General features: G+C 41.5%; 1 protein-coding gene across 1 annotated transcript in view; it reads left to right on the forward strand.

Moving 5' to 3' along the window:
* Positions 1-17,706, forward strand: part of LOC140994660 (A-kinase anchor protein 13) — a 122,166-nt gene that overhangs the window by 64,562 nt on the left and 39,898 nt on the right. Inside the window, 3 exon segments of the mRNA XM_073464396.1 lie at positions 2,741-2,795; positions 13,414-13,559; positions 16,479-16,849. Of these exon segments, the coding sequence (XP_073320497.1) occupies positions 2,741-2,795; positions 13,414-13,559; positions 16,479-16,849 (572 nt within the window).

The following is a 17,706-nucleotide window of genomic DNA, read 5'->3' on the forward strand; positions in this document are numbered from 1 at the left end:
CCTGAAACACTGTTGGCTGATGGAGGTGCATGTACACGGTGCCAGTTGGTATGTAAGTGCCTGTCACTGTGTTTGTAGGAATGGTCACAGTGGGTACTTTGACTCACACTCACACACACACACACACACTGACACACACACTCACCACTCCCAGGCTTGGACAACAGAGCTCAGTGTTTCTCTGGGTCTCAGTAGCCTTGTCAGTAGGTTGCTCTGGGACAGTTGAGGCTTAGTTGTTTAGAAACTGAGCTCAGCCCCCTCACCCCCAAAGCATTATGGGAGGGTCGACCTTGCTGGTTGTGTGGGACTCAATCATCCTCCTCTGTATTATGTCTTTGATTTCTTTTTAACCTCCTGACTTGTGTCCTTTTTTTGTTTCTGTCTCTGTTCTCCATTTTCTCAGTAGCTGCAGTGTGTGTGCTCCAGTTTAGTTTTCACTTCTTTTCCCCTTTTTATTTGCAGCACGCTCTGTTTTTTGAGACATTATCTTACAGAGCACAAGTTGACAGTTTCAAATCCTGTGTGGGAAAGGCGGACTCGCAACCAACAATGAAAACTAGTGTGTAGAGAGTAAATATCAGAGTATAGACAAATGGAGAGGCTATTGCTGAAGAAATGTAGATCATAAATTGAATTATAGCGGGCTTCGATTTCATAAAAATCTTATTCAAACTTTCAATTATTGATAATGCTGAAATGCCAAACATTTGCTGGTTTGAACCTCTCAAATGTGAGGATATCTTCAGAAAAACAAAAACAAACAAACAATATGAAGAGTGATAGACTGATTATTGGCCTGGCTGATATTTAGCATAATTCAGATTATCTGTACCGTTATTTTGTGTGTCTGATAGTCAATAAAATGATTCTCCTTTGAGAATTGTCATAAGTAGATGGAGCAAGGCTAGCTGTTATCAATGTTTTTCAGCCTTCATAATAAGCCATGGCAGGCAGCTGCTGACTGAAGCTGGATATCTGATAGACACATGAGTTGTATTGATCTTCTCATCCGTCTCTCTGAAAGAAAGTGAATACACATTAAATACTAAGTTTCAGCCATGTATTCTTACTCATATGCTGTTTTACCTCAGGTATTATGGCCCCCTGCTCTCTCAATCAGTAAGAAGACTAAATATCTACCTATGCCAAACTCTTCACTTCACAACAGGAGTAGTTGTTTTCATTCAAGTATTCTCTGCATGACTGCATTAGTGAACCAAAGGATTGATCCTGTAAAAGCTACAGGATCTGGATGAAGAACACACAGCTTGACTAGCAGGATTTGACTAGTTGGCCTACGGTGGAACAACATCTTTGTTTTGCCGTGGCCTTTAGATCAGGGACCTGTTTGTACTACGTCTGGAGATTCCTTTGTACAAGTCTAAAACAGTCAAGTTTAAAGGGCCACGCTAATGCCTGTTGATCTGCGCCAGGCTTAACCTGGGTTTACTGGGGTTAAGAGTTAAATGGTACGAATTAAGGAGGGAAGGAAACAAGTTACAGTAGGAAGAAAGGAAGGAACAAACCATTGAAGGAGGACAGAGCACAAACATTTTAAAGGAAGTGTCATCTGTACTCCATTACAGTTTAGTTCATAAATCAGTTGACCTTTTTAAAGAAAGCCATGTTTTCAACCAACAAGACTTTTGTAATGAGTGTCTCCGTGGAGGAGTTTGGTCTTGCCAATAGATTAGTCATCTGTTTGACTTTACTCCATTTGTATGAGGGACGCATTCAAAATCAAAGCTCATCATCTTTATCTGCATGTCGTTGATGGAGTTCATTAAAACACAATGAGCTTCTCTGAGTCTCTGTTAGCTTCACATTCAGAGCTGTCAGTCAAATCGGCAAAGCTTCGGCCAAACTGTTGAAGCTTTTGTGTTGTCTGCGAAGAACGGGGTGCCTGTGGCTTTTTTAGCTAAAACCAGCTCTGTCTGCCTGTCTCTCTCTCTCTCTCTATCTCTCTCTCACTCTCTCTCTCTTTCTGTCTCTCTTTCTGTCTGTCTGTCTGTCTCTCTTTCTGTCTGTCTCTCTTTCTGTCTGTCTGTCTCTCTCTCTTTCTGTCTCTCTCTTTCTCTGTCTGTCTGTCTGTCTCTCTCTCTTTCTGTCTCTCTCTCTTTCTGTCTCTCTCTTTCTGTCTCTCTCTTTCTCTGTCTGTCTGTCTGTCTCTCTCTCTTTCTGTCTCTCTCTCTCTCTTTCTGTCTGTCTGTCTGTCTCTCTCTGTCTCTCTCTCTCTCTCTTTCTCTCTCTCATGCACACACACACACACACACACACACACACACACACACACACACACACACACACACACACACACACACACACACAGCTGTTGTATAGACATTCGGACCACAGAGGAAGCAGAGCCCCAGCGTTGTGTGTTTACAGCCAACCACAGATCTCTGACAGGCTGTGTGTGTGTCAGTGTCTGTGTGTGTGTGTGTCAGTGTGTGTGTGTGAGAGAGAGAGTTGGTATCAGTGTGACTGTGAGTTCTGAAGGCTGAAAACAGACCAAAGTTGGATCTTTCCAAACAGTTCCTCTAGGAGATGGAGCTGGATTGTAGCTAAGTCCGATGAATACTCCTCAGCCTGCTGTTCTAAAGAGTGTCTTATCGTCGCCTCCCATCCTGTGCACTGAGCAACACTTCCTAACCGCCACGCTGGTCTGCATCATTATTTCTTTGTGGGTGATGATCACATGTTGCTGAGGCTGATTCAGTGTGTTCCTGTTCCTCTGTAGATCCACCGAGACAGAGAGGCGTCGTTCCATCAACCCTGCAACACTCAACACTCAGGTAAGAGTGACTCTTTAATGCTAATCATCTAACCTTACTGGTGTATGTCTGTGTACTTTATTTTGTATTTTAAGAAGATAAATGTATATTGCTGTAAGCCACACACAGCAAGTTCTTCCATCATGTGTAGACATGGGTTATGCATCAGTGTTCATGCTGGAAGACACTGTATTTTTTGCCCTATAAAGCCTTTTTGTGATAGCAAATTCATATTTGGCCTGGTGACTTTTCAAACAGTCTGGTTGAAGTTTCACTGCCACAAAGCAAAGGCATTTACATTGTTTGAGCCTCAGCATTTTGGGATTCAGTAGTGTAAAAACAGCGCAGCAGCTTCTGAATACCATTTTTCTACACAAATGAGGAAATTGAAATCATCAGACATCATTTACAGCAGCTGGTCTGTTGTGCAAAGACTTTGACTAGTATGAGCCAAATACTGGTATTTTTGGAATGAATCCTTTGACAGTTTCAGATAGTATGTTTGTGTTGATATTTAATATCTTTGATTATTGTGCCAGTTTCATAACAAAGATTTCAATTTTTGCAATATTTCACTCTACAGTAAATTTGGGTTTGGGTTTTGTCCTTGTGGGAAATTTCTGAAAGGGCACATAAACCATCATTATCTGAATAACAGACATATACTGTCCACATAATGTGAGAGGTAATTGATATTAATAGCTAACACTTTGAGGTCTTTTAATAACAGGTGGGGTAGAGTTGTGGGTGAGGTGATAAATTTGCTGATTAAATGTGTCACCTGTGATACGTGCTATAATTGAAATCGAACATGACTGATTATTTTCAAATAGTTGTGATTACACTTGTTGGAGTTTCTCAGAGATTACTGTCTATGGTGTTTAAAGAGGGTGTGCTTAAGAGTACTGCTAAAAATATAAAGCAGAACATCTACCGGACTAGGGCAAGTTTCATGTCGTATCAGTGAGGCCTTACTCTAAGACAGAAGACAGCTGGCTAAAACATACTGGCAACTTTGTCATACTAGTGTATGAGAAGATGAGTTAAAGGTGGTGTGTGAAGTTTTTGACCATTAGTGAAGCGGCAGAGCAGTGTTTTGATGAGCAGGACCCAGGACTTTTGTATCAAAAATTTTGTATACAACAGCATGCACACAAGGATGTGGTTGCATGCCACAAGCATGGAGATGACGTGATCCATATTTCTGCCAACTGCACAGGGTGGTAACAGTTGGTGGTATTCCAGTTGACTCTTTTTGTATTCCACTTGACCCCACAGTGTTTTTGGAAGTGACCATGTACATGTAACAGAGCTAACTAAAGTTATTGCCAGTGTTGTCTTAGCCAAGCAGTAGGATGGACTGTAAAAACCTGGTGTGTTGTGCTGTTAGCTTAGCCGTGGCTGTAGTTTTAGTTAAGCTGGGGTAGTAATGGTAGGTTACTCATTGTTAAATATATCAAGAAATTATCTTGGCCTTTTATGTATGTCCTACAAACATCTTGGCTTCAACCAAGTTTTTATTCATTTTTCTTTGTTTCTGTTTAGTTTTCATAAATGTCTTTCACTGGTTAACAAGACTAAGACTCTACACAACCAGCTGGCAGCTTTTAAAGGCTTTAAAGCGAAGGTTTGAGTGAGATGCTAATATAAGCATGCTAATATGCTTTCAATGAAATACTAACATGCTGATTTGTAACAGGTGATGTTTGGGTTAGGCTTTTTGCCATCCTGAGACAACGCTGCTAGTGTGACTAAAAAACGACATAATCTTACTTGTCACTGCAGCAAACAGTTGATAGTTGCTGTTTCAGTTGTTAATATATTTCAGCCAGTATGTGGGGAATCATTGTAAGATAAATCTTAATTAGAAAAACTGTACATATTGACATAAGTACTGTATATACTGATATATACATAGTGATGATATAGAAACAAGATATAGAAAGAAGTATTCCTTGGCCCTCATAAGACAAGTCTGTCTGCTGAGAGACCAGTCTCAATTAAGAAGACCAACAGATCGATGAGCTGGATCAGACTGAGAACAGACTGCCTTTTATCTGTAGTGAAAAGAGATGAGACATCAGTCTGTGATGACAGACAGAGAAAGAGAGAAAAGGGTTTTAATGATGAAGAAATACAGAGGGAAATAAAGGAAACCCAGAGATGGAAAGAAAATGATATAGAAAGATAAAACAGGAGTGTCAAACTGGAGGGGCGGGTGAGGGTGGGTTTCCTTTGTAGCTCGGACAAGTTGACTTCACTTCCTTTTAGGTGGACAACACCTATGGGTGTGTCCGAAATCACTCACTCATTCCCTCGGCCCTAGTCGCTACATAGGGAGTCCAACATAGTAGACTATATAGGGAGCTCATCGGCAGAAAGAAAAAAGCCCTTTCGGACACTATTCAGGCGCCGTTAATTATGTCACCGCTGTCGCACAGTTGAAACGTCATACATCAACGCCGGTTGTGGACTATCCATAATAAATACTTAAATATTTATTAAAATGAGTATTTAAAAGTATACCGTTATTATTGAGTCAAAACACAAGCATTTTAATGTACATACCGATATATTGCTTGGTTAGTGATGGGGATGCACCGATCCACATTTTTTCACTTCCAATCCGATCCTGATACCTGAATTTGGATATTTGCCGATACCGATACTATTCCGATACCAGAGCTCTGTTTGCTTTAATATTATTATCATCATTATTGTTGATTTTATATGAGGCTGAAATAAACTCCTCTCTGCAGGCAAGTATGATATGTACGTATGTATGCATGTATGTCCCAAAAGGCAACTTGAGGTAAGTATAAGGTCAGAAAAGGAAGTCAGAAAAACAGGAAATCCTGTTAACAGCAAAAATCCCATCCTGAAAACAAATATGCAACTGTAAGGGTTTCAAATTGATTGTCAATATTTATTAAATTCCAAAAAATACCTGTCATATTAATACAAATACTTGATACAAATCAAGTAGACACTACTAAAATACAAAGGGCTGCTTCATCTGATCAGCACAAATTAAGTACACTGGCTCTTGTAGCATCAACAAATCAAGGTTTTCAAATGTCAAATATTTGAAATAAAAGAAAAGTGCAATAAGTGTAAACATCTTACACACACACTATCAATAAAACAGTGTGCATCTGAGCAGCACAAGTCAAGTACAGTAGGAGGTTTGGCACTGAAGGTGACCTGGATTAAGCTTAACGCCAGATTCTGTGTAACTATTCTTCAAAAGAAAACAATAAGTGTTCAATCAGGCTGCGAAATCCCGTGTTTTGCACCACTGATAACGGTTGGTCATCAAGTACGATGAAGTTGAGCAACTTCTTGGTAATCCCTTTAGCTTTCACGTTGTCTGCTGGGAGTTTACCTTGCTTTTGGAATGACTCCAGAAGTGATTCCTGACGGCTCCTTTTGTCTTTCTGTCCCCTGGCTAAAAATTCCTTGTGCTCTTTCACGTGGTGCTTTTTTAAATGTTTAATTGCGTTAGTGGTGTTGTACATCGCGAGGGAGCTTCCGCCTCTCTGAATAACGGCTTTGAGGTGTTTCCAGTGTAAAATATTTCCACACAGCGGACATGTTGGCTAGCCACAGTGCTGCTCAATGCTAGCCAGCTAGCAGACTAGCTGGCAGGAATCACTTGTGGAGTCATTTCAGCAGACAACGTTAAAGCACAGACATGGCTCATGGATCGGAAATCTCCGCAGGTTGGATCGGAAATTTCCAATCCGTGAATTACGTTGGTATTGGACCCGATACCGATACCAATACTGGATCGGTCGGCCCCATCCCTAGTTAGTGACCATCAGTTGTACACTACTTTTCGCAATGCATTGTGGGATACTTTGAGTCCACTATATAGGGTATAATAATTTCCACTAGACATTCGGACAGCACTACAAAATGGCGTACTCACTATGTAGTGCACTATATAGGGAGTAGTGAGTGATTTTGGACACAACCTATCTCTCTCCCTCAACCCTCTCATTCTCTCTCTCTCTCACGTTTGATGATGCATGGTGTAAAGTCATGTAACCTCAAAGCAGAGGTGCAAGAATTACTTTTGAAATGGGAGGGATGAAGAAACATTTAGAAAATTGTAGTCTGGTGGCTGTGGAGAGATATGCCTTTTTCACAGAGACTCCGCATTATCTCCGCAGTGAAGGCTCGCCATTTCTCTGCCTTTGTTTGTTCACACTGAACCAAGCAGCTCCGGTGTAAAGCTGCACCAGTGTGTCAATTCATCCAAAAGAGGCGTGACGGTACACATCATGACGTTGACATCTGTGTGTTTTTTTTAATGCGTTTCCCCCGGTGACTACCTGCTAGTCTAAACATGTACCCGCTGACTGTTTATAATCATATGGATGCTGTTATAATGTGATGTGATTGAGATCCTGACCCACCATGCATCCTGGAAAGTGACAGAGTTACATTTTTTGCTCTAAATTACATAATTACATAATCTCCATCAGTAAACAGCGGCCGCTGTCTGACTCTCTCACTCGCGGAGAGGGATGCTGTTTTCTGGGCGAAAGTTCACTGAAGTCTCGGTTGGGAGGGCTGAGTGCCGCAGTGATTTTTTTCAAGACAGTAACTACATCAACACAATAGTGGAAGGAGACAAACACTAGTTAAAGTTTTTTGTCAGGGACAGACGCTGTTTTTCAGGCAGAAATGTGACGAAGAGTCATTAGGACAAACGGGATGACAGACACTTTTCCACGTATAACTGCAGATTTTCTTTCCTCATATAAGTTGCCAAAGACAGTACTAAATACCACGTTACTGTTGTTTGGTCCTGTAACGTTGCTTTGCAGGTCATTTCTCTTTTATTTGATGAGTGAAGGATCTGTTTAGCTGTCAGACTGTGAACACCATCAGACCGACACACCCCGATCCACGCCTCTGGCTTTTCCATTCACACTGACGCTGGCTCGCCTCCGCTACGGCTCTGATACTACCTCTGGAGGCGCATCAGAGCCCCAGCGAAAACCCCCCCCCTCTGCATCTGAAACTTTCACACAGACGATGATGCAGAGAATCGGTTGTGATGATTCCCACACTAAAAGGGCAGTGTGAATGGGGCTAGTGAGATATAGCATAAGAAGAGGGGCCTTCTTTTAGGTGCTGCCCCTGTCCATAGCAGCACATTTATTACTTATGTTAGCTGCTCTGTTAGACTGTAGTCTGTAGGTGTGTTTTGTTTTTGCTTCAGGGCCAACCCCTTCACCTTCACCAGCAGTAGTGAAACAACACATGGAAGATTTCCCCTCGGTCTTGAGAAGCTGCAGCTTTTATATACTGCCAAACATAGCTTCCACTGTACATTTACTGTTACTGCTAAAATTGTAAACTTACTGCTAATGGCCTTCTTGTTTTTCTCTGCTGTTTCGTTGTGCACACTGTCACACTTTCACCGCTCACACTGTTCGCATACACCTCACGTACTGCCCGTGTCTGAAAGGAGCCACGCTACTCTTGTAACACTTAGCTCCCTACTCTAGTACTTACTACTTACTGTTAGCTCTGTTTTTGCTGTCTACGTTTTTTTAGAGCGTGCCATGTGAAATTACTTTTCTCTGACCCACCCCATCTGTTGCCTCTAGTCTTGTGCGTTCCCTCTGTGTGTGTGTGTGTGTGCGTGTGTGTTTGTGTTGTGTGTGCGTATATCTCAATCAATGACTCGTATTGAGCTCTAAGCCCCGCCTCTGCTGCTGCACCATAGTGTTCACTGTTTATTCAAAATGTATTAATATTGAACCGATTTAATATTGAATATTGCACCAAATTTTACACTGCACTTCCTTGGGTCCTCAGCAACAAGCCTGTCAAGTCTGAAGTAGATGGTATGAACGGTTCTTGAGATATGCGAACCACATACTGACAGACGGATAGACGGATGGTCACAGATTCCTGGCTTTGTAGTTAGATGTCTCAACAGCTATATGAAAAATGCAAAATCAGCCTAGTCACTGTCATGGTTGAGGGTAACAAGTACCAGTCACATTGTATAGATTTCCCTCTTTCATGTTAATGTATATGTTAGTATAACAAGCAAATAATGCTACATATAAAATTAAGTGATATGTTATACAAAGTCTGGATTCATAAAGCTCAAAGGGGATGAGAACTTAATTTACAAGTATTGGGAAAACCCTCAGTTTAAAAACACTAAAAAACAAGCTTCTTCACACGAGTACAGAACATGCTGCACATTGTCTGTGGTGCATGAGGGACCTGGATCTGCATCCCATAATATAGCCGGATAATGTGTTTTTGAATGGCCACAGTTTGGTGGCTTGCCTGGCTGCCTGTGGTTTGGTAGCCTGTGTTGAGCAGCATGCAGCTGCTTTAAAGTGTTGTTTGTAATGTTGCATGATATAACATTTATCATGGGGGAAGCTGCGTCCTGCTCAGCTCAACTTGATTCAGTAACCCTTATTTATATAGGAGGAAGATGCTGGGTGTGCCTTGGATTCGAAGCAAAAATAATACAGTGAGAAGAAAAAAAGAAAGATATGGTAGATTAGGTTTAAATTACAGCTTGGTTAAGTAGTGTACTCCATAAAATGTGTGCAAGGAAGTTATATTTCAGTGCAAAATGAGAGGCTATATGTCGGCAGCCTCTTGACAAAATCCTGTCTAGGGATGGGCATTGCAAATTATCTTAGGCTATAAATGCTGTGGTGTGTGGCCTCAGTTTATGCAAAATACTTGTCCCTGAACAAATAAACATCAATGAATAAAATAAATAGACTGTGTGAAGACCTTTTGAGTTGTGCATTACAATTATTTGAACATTTTTGATAAGATTTAATTTGTCTAGATATACAATACCTGATTATGAACTGATTCAGTTGCCTAGCTACAACAACATAAAAACACAACAGGCAGCGCATTTTGTGTTGTTCAGAAGTGCATCCGGTGTGGTCTTCCACCAGGGGTTTTTGAGCTTTAGAGATATACTAACTGGTTGTCACACAAAAATCTTCTGTCTGCAAAAAGTCAGCCCAGTTGTATAAATCTAACAAGTCATGTCCTTAGAAAATACACGACAAGAAAATATAAGCGTATAAGGAAAAATAAATACGGTCTTATCCGTAAGTGCTGATAAAATCTGTAGTTTGGGAAAACACTTAAGGTAGCCTCAGTCGCAACTTATCTCGACTAACAGTATGGAAATTTGCCGAGAAGAGTGTTTTGAGACGGGGAGGCCCAATGGTTACTTTATCTTGTCAGTAATTTCTGACTGAATGATTTGTTTGGATTGTATCTACATTGCAATATTTCCTCTCCCGCATTCATCTAGCTACACTTTTTTTCTCTTCTAGCCTGGCTTCTTTTCTCTTTGATTTTTGACATATATTGAGTGCGTCTTAACTGTATTGAAAAACAGACAGTAACTGTTTGCATTTCAAGCAGTATTTGATGACCCCAGTTGGTACTGCATTAGCATGACAACTGAAAAGTGCCTTGGTGTTTTTGCTTGACAGTAGAATATATCTGTCCTCCAGCTTCTCACCGGGTGATGCAGCTTGTCTTCTTACCGTTGCAACGATGATATTCCAAAAATATAAGCTTTTTCTGTGTTAGCCTCTCTAAATGAAAGTCAGTAATGATTAAACGTGTTTTATAGTCGAAGTAATGTCTACAGGTGTGTGCGCTGATTCACATTCAAGCAACAACCTCAACCACCCACTGACTCATCAGAGGGCTATACACCTGTTGTGTGTGTGTGTGTGTGTGTGTGTGTGTGTGTGTGTGTGTGTGTGTGTGTGTGTGTGTGTGTGTGTGTGTGTGTGTGTGTGTGTGTGTGTGTGTGTGTGTGTGTGTGTGTGTGGGGTGGTCTGTTTGAGAGAGAGGGAGGCGGACAGCTGTCAAAGCTCACAGTCCCCTGCTAGTTTTGGTGGACAGGTGTGAGGGGGCGGAGTCCAAAAAAAACTCCCAGCATCCACTTCTGTCACCACCACTTACCACTCCCCCAAACGCACACACATACTCACACACATTTCACATTTACATCTTGGGATTCTCCATTCATGCTGGTGTCGGTGTAGACATATGAAGAAAAAAAGGCGAAAAATGTTTTTGCATCAACTTCCAAAGCCACCTTGGTCGAGGTTAAGCTCTGCTGCAGCACTGGGGGTCAAAGGTCAGTGTAGTTTTCATGCTTGGAGTGTTATCTTGTCCACCATCTTGTAAAGGAAACCTGCTTTTGATGATGTGTTGTGGTGACAGTCTATATAGAAATAAAGAAATAATACTGTGCCTGTCATTTTGTGGCCTCCCTCTGCTCCTGTTGGCTTTATGGAGACATTAATTTCCTAAGTAAGATTTAAATAGCTGACACTCTGATGAAGTTATTCAGAGTTGAATATCAGTTAGTTACTTAGCTCTTTAGAGCCATATGTTTATAAATGATTGACACTTTATGGCGCTAGTTTCAGGATCTGTGAAACACTGAAAAAGCAAGTATTCATTTTAATCAAATAATTTCTCATTAGTTCATCTGCTCAGGGTCAGAATATGTTAATTAGTAAAATGTAATGGCTCGATATCTGGAAAAACAAAAAAATGGAAATTAACAGCACTGGCTGCAGAAGATCAATACTTGAGATCTGCTGATTTAGATTTTCTTAAAGGGACATTTCAGCCCCAAATCAAAAATACACATTTTTCCTCTAGTAGTGCTCAATCTAGATTGTTTTGATATGAGTTGCAGAGTTTTTGAAATATCAGCTGCAGAAATGTCTGCCTTCTTTTGAATGTAATGGAACTAGATGGCACCCAAAGCTCAACAGCGATGTCTCTTTTAAGAAATCATGATGATAAATAGCACCATGGTTCAGGGGAAAAATATGTATTTTTGATTTTGGGTGAATTGTCCATTTAATGTGTTACATTTCTGAATGCTGTGTGAATTTATGAGTGGATATTGTGATCCTGAAGATCTTTCTCCTTCCTGACATCATGGGGCTAAGCAGTCTTTCAGTCAGGACTAAGTAAGTCAGCCTGTGGAGGACCCGGCTGGATCAACCCGCCTATGTTTTCATGCAATTGCAAGCATGTGTTTGTGAGTGGTCAGTAGAAAAGCAGTCAATCAAATCCAGGAAGTCCGTGTGACTGTGTCCCCCATTAGCCCGTTTGTAATGGCAGTGTAACACATTCATGCTAGAGTGAAGGGCTCTGTCAGCGACCACTCCCTCTGTAACCCTTTGTCCCATGTCTCGACCCCCCTCACGGCCCCCTCCCTCAGAGCAGCTGACTCATTCCTGGAGTGCCCACTCGCTGTAGTCAGAGATCAGCTGCATTTGGTGTCTGTCGTCGGTGCAAACCTTTATTGTGTAACGTCGTTAATTATTCATTGTAGAGATTTTCATACAGAATCCAGGTCTTTCAGGGATGATCACATGCACATAAACGCACACAAAGAACTTCCTCTTGCTCATATGAGCGGAGGGAAAATGTTCCTAAGGGATAAAGAATAACTTCCGCTTTTGTGGGCAGAAATAGACATCAGAAATGATGCAAAATAACAAACCCGGTAGATGATCTCATCCAGTTGTTTTTGGCATTTGGCTAAAGTAAGCCGACTGTTTTACATCTGTGCTGTAGTTGGTTACAGTCTTCCTCTTTTAGTGTGGCATGGGATATTATCTGTACATGTCCTTACATGTACAAAACACTGCAGCGCCACAGTGCTGTTGCATAAGAAGTGTAGAATTTGTGCAGACTTTCGGGTGGATTACTTGTTATTCAACGAGGGGGCCTGATAAAGCACCTGAAATAGTGTGTTTAAACCCAATAATGGCTCATGGTGTGTTACTCTTTAATACCGGCTATGCTTAAAGAGCACTGGTGCTTGATGAGACGTACTGAAGTAAGATCTTAGGCAAAGGGTTTACTGTGAGAGCAATGCTTTAAAGTTGTTTTTGTGTCTTGAAGATATTTAATGTGATTCATCGCTGGCTGTGATTCAGGTGTGGAAGTGATGACTTACTCAAGTATGCATTAATGTGGCTCATGGTTGCAGACACTGGGCTTAAAACTGGCTGCACGATATCTTTTTCACAGATCAAACAACTGCCAACTGAAGTGAAAATTACTTCTGACTTCAAACCTCTTAATAAATACTGCAGAAATAAATACTGATGTTTGTAAGTGAACGTCAGTGTCCAGTTGGCCTCGGGGTGACTAATGGTGATGCTCCTCTGTCATGAAAGCTGTTTTGAAGCACATCAGCTGCATTTTCAGTTGTTGTTTTTTCTGAGTGCGATTTTAACTTCACTTCGGTTCAACAGTAGTTGTTTGCCTTTTCAGTGTAGCACAGACTGCACAAGTTAGGACAGTCGCCCATTGATCCACCAGAATTTTCACACCTTCTCCGATTCCCAGACGTCTTTTCACTGATGCCTAACAGACCTGCTTATGTTTCAGAGAAGGAAGTGAAAACATATTATTTTGGAAACATGGTGCCTCTCAGTTTAAAAACAGAATACTTGTAAAAACATTGACAAAAAAGGACGTTACTTGCAATCCAACTTTTATCACATTGTACCAGAATGTTACCCTGATTAAAATGTCTGTTATATTTCAGTGTTACTATTTTTGTGTTTTTCAGGATCCTCACAGTCTTCAGCGTCTCCTAGTTTGCCCAGCAGAACCAGCAGTGCCACCAGCTGTCCCTCCATAGTGCACAGAGACTCTGGCAGCGACATAGAAAGCCTCCTGAATGCCGACCCGGGATGTGACAGCGTCTTCAGAAAGGTCAGACTCACTGCTGTCTCTTTGTCACACATCCACCTTTTGAAAATCAATGTTGAGGTGTTCATGAAAAACACACACCGGAATTGTAACTGTGTTTATATGAGGGGAGCGGAGTGGTGACCCAAGTCCCTCTACCAGACATATCAATTATATAAAATGAAAAGAAAAACACACAGCTCTTGCGACTGTGTGTCCCCATGAGTGTTAACCAGATTGTTACTGAAGCAAATATCAATAAACAAAAGTAAAAATGATAAACAATTTATTAACTTTGATCTAGCAGTGAATTCAGGGTTCAAAATCTTTCACCAAATCCTCTGCAAGCTGCAGTACAAACATCCAGTTCACTCACACCAAACTGCAAGAGTATACTGTGTGTTTGCCCCTGCAGCTTGTCCTATAGGGATTATACAGTATATATGAAGTAGCTGTTTTGTCAGCCTGTGCTTGGCTTTTTATTTATCAGCAGCCCGAGGCTGAGATGCCAAACATCTACTAAGCATCTTTTTTAAGCCGGCAGCTCTACACTGCTGCAGGGGAAGTGCAAGCAGTGGTCCCTGCTGTCACTCTGCTGATGTTGAAAGTCTGTTTGAAGCCAGGCGCCCTTTGGTTAAAGTTGAAATACTTGTATCTCTCAGTTTCTGCTGCATTGAGCAGCTGAAACATGGTTATGGCAATGTGAACCGAATGTCCTTTTTGTTGTAAACAACAATGGAGAGAGTCAGCGTGGAGAATATCAGCTGCCTGGGAGTAGACAGTACGATGCTGAGGGTTAGGACGCTGTAGATAGACATGGACGGGCCAAATGTGCCATGACGTGCGCTGGCTTTGATTCTACACAAAGACCACTGCAGCTAAATTCAGCTGCAGTAAGAGAGGATTAATGTCTTCACTGCTCTCTGAAGGGAAATTGTCTTTCTTTTGCAAATAATCTGGTACTGTACATTTTCTACAAGCTGTAGAATAATGGGGAGAGAAAGTGTTTCATAACTCTGAGGTCAAAGCGTTCACTTCAACAAAGGAAAGGTAAAATGCAAGAAATAAACACTGAAATTGTGGAGAAAGGACTTAATACTAGTGAAATTATCTGCCCATGCAGGAGGATAATTGTACTTGACAAAAAATCTTTCTGATTAAGTTGGTTCAGTCTGGAAATAGGTAGGCTCTGGTAAGTGTTCAGAGGATTGAAATAATTGGAAAATGCTGGTTTTGGGTCAATTTACTTGAGAGAAGACTTGGTGCAGCACAGTAATGAGTGGAATACACTGAATATTGGCAAATAATTCTTCATTAACTTGTTTCCATTCTAAATTCTAGCACACTGAAAAAATGAAGGCTTGTTTTACAGTTAATGTGATTCCTGAGGCACAGAGACATAAACTTTTCATGAAGAATTTAAGATTATTCCACACATTTAAAACAAGATAATTAATCTTGTATTTCCAATTCTAGGTTTTTAAATCTTGTCAAGCACAGAACTATATGCAGTATTGATCCTTGTAACATGCCAGATCCATATGCCCTTGAACAAGACATTGTAACATTAGGTGCTCACTGATTGTATTAGGTAAGGTTTAAAGCATCATGTAAAAGCAAAAATTATAAAATTAAGCTGAATCCTGCTAGCTCTAATGCTAATGTGTTACAAACATACGCTACAGTCATGTGCACTCTGAGCATATAGACGCACAAGCCCACGCAACCTCTCACTCCCAGAGGAAGTCATGCCTGCAGCATAAAGCAGATCTTTCATTCGCATCCCTCCAACAGAAGCAGCTCTATGCTCGGCTCTCACACTGCAGCTGGCAGCACAATAGGTCCAGTTAAACCTCACACCTACAAATTAGCACTAAATGGACTCTCCCATACCTGTGTTTGTGTGTGTGTGTGTGTGTGTGTGTGTGTGTATGTCTGTGTGTGTGTGTGTCTGTGCAGGAGCTCTTTCCCACCAGACCCAAGCCAAAGACTATTTACCAGTACTGTTTGTTTTTGTGGCGTTATTCATTGCTTATATTACAGAGCTGTCGGATAGGTTAGACTGGTCAAGGACAATACAAGGAGTCCCTTTAACATGTTCTCGTTGGCAAAGATGCACATTAGTTTATGAATATACATTACATAGAGAGTATATGTAAATATACTGTATATTTTTCATGTGCCTTAGTTTTGAGTCACTAAGACAGTCCTGTAACAGTGATGAATGAACCTTGAAAAGACTGTGTATAACAGAAACATTTTCCTGGGAAAGGTTTATTTTCACAAGGTTGCCATCATTTATTGGTGTTTGTTTTAATGTCAGTGTTGCTATAAAGTGGCTCTGGCTCATTATCCTTAAGCCTTGCCATTTGGTCCTCATTATATCCCATTCCTGTGGGTTAAACAGCTCTCCGGCATTCTCCTAATTCATCGCATGCTTCAGTGCAGAAATGCTGATGGATATACAACGTGATAGGCTAGGTAATTAACAATAATCTGAAGGACATCTGTTCTGCTCTGTTTTATTCTGTTCTATTCCATTATATTCTTCATCTATGCAGCTGATAAAATGGTGACATGGGCTTATGGATTTTAAGTGTTCCCCTGTTACTGAAGCTGGATAGTCCCACTTCCTGTGAGGCTCTGTGAGCAGAGCAAGGCACTGACACTGGAGTTCACTTTCCACTAGAGCGCTTCTTGATTAAATATGGGATGAGAGTGGAAAGGGCTATTTTTACACATGCCTGGTCCCTGAAAAAAGAAATCAGTCAACATTTCATTAGAGTTTGGCTCATTATTGAGTTAATGAAGCTGTTCTTGTGGCTCATGATAAACTAACTTTTAGCCGCTTCCTTTTACTTTGACAGATCCTATAGGTGCATGTTGCTTGGCAGTGAGGCTTCCAAATAATAATGACAATATATATTTCTTGGATGTCTGCAGAACGATGAACCAGTGACAGGAGGAGACAGCACCAGCGAGGTTTCTGTCTCCTGCTCCTCCACAGACGACACCGCCAGTGTTGGTCCGGCTAGCTCAAGTCCCGAGGGCAGCCAGGGCCCTGAATGCAGCTGGAGCCCAGAGGAGGGCATCCAGACTGGGGCTACTGTCACTACAGGACCGGACAGTGGTGGTGGTAGTGGTGGAGGAGGAGGAGCTGGAGAAGCTGAAGAAGAGGCCAAAGACAGAGTGACAGAGGTGCCACGGCGCTCCTGTCTCCTCCGGAACAGCATCCGCTCCCTGTCACCTCTACGCCGCCACAGCTGGGGTCCTGGGAAGAACAACGGAGGAGACGCAGAGATGAACCAGAGGAGGTGAGACAAAGAACTTCTAATGACATTGTGGATGGAGTTGATTGTGAGATAGGAATGTCACTTTTTTGTCCTGTCCTTTTTTCGTGTTAGTCGGTGGATGTCAGTAGAGCTGATTTGTGCAGATGTCAGTATTATTAGAGCTTGTTGATGTCACTCCCTCTGCGCCATGTTGAGTGTTTCCTCCTCCTGCTGCGAGCAGCTGTGTTGCCATTTGTCTGGTGTTGGTAGGGAGCTCCCAACATTATACACACACAGAGACTCAGAGACACACTCCTCAGCTTCAACACATGTACACACAGTTTCACACACGTTCACAGTCACAGTACAGTAGTCAACAGTTAATGTTAACGGTACGTCCTACTTCACAGTCACATTAATACAGGACATAATGGACACTACCCTGACATCTATTTTTTTTTTGTCTGTGCTATAACAGCGGCCTGTCACAGACTGGCTGGCACTAAAAGGCCTGTGTCACAATGTTGGAGTGAAAACAGAAAATTAGCTGCTTTTCACTTTTATCAGTTGCTATTATGATATTGAGGTTGGGCAGAGACTGCCCTCACCATGAGCTTTCATCTGTAGTCTTTCTTTACAGTGGAACTAATGACGGAAAAGGAAGAATTATTTTTGACTAGAGGTGCCTTTTTTTATAGATAAACACGAGGCACCTGCAGCGCCTAAGATGCATGCCAAAGTGATTAAGACAGAACATTAAGAGAAAAGTCATGCTTGCTGCTAAATGTGCATGTTATGTGAAGTACAAGGACTGTGAAATATTTGTGACTGTAGAAGTATCTTGTACATGTCGAGCAGCAGAAAAATAAGGTCATTAAGAGTTCATTAGCGAGACAGAC

This window comes from Pagrus major, chromosome 4 (assembly GCF_040436345.1).
Source record: "Pagrus major chromosome 4, Pma_NU_1.0".
Classification (NCBI taxonomy): Eukaryota; Metazoa; Chordata; class Actinopteri; order Spariformes; family Sparidae; genus Pagrus; species Pagrus major.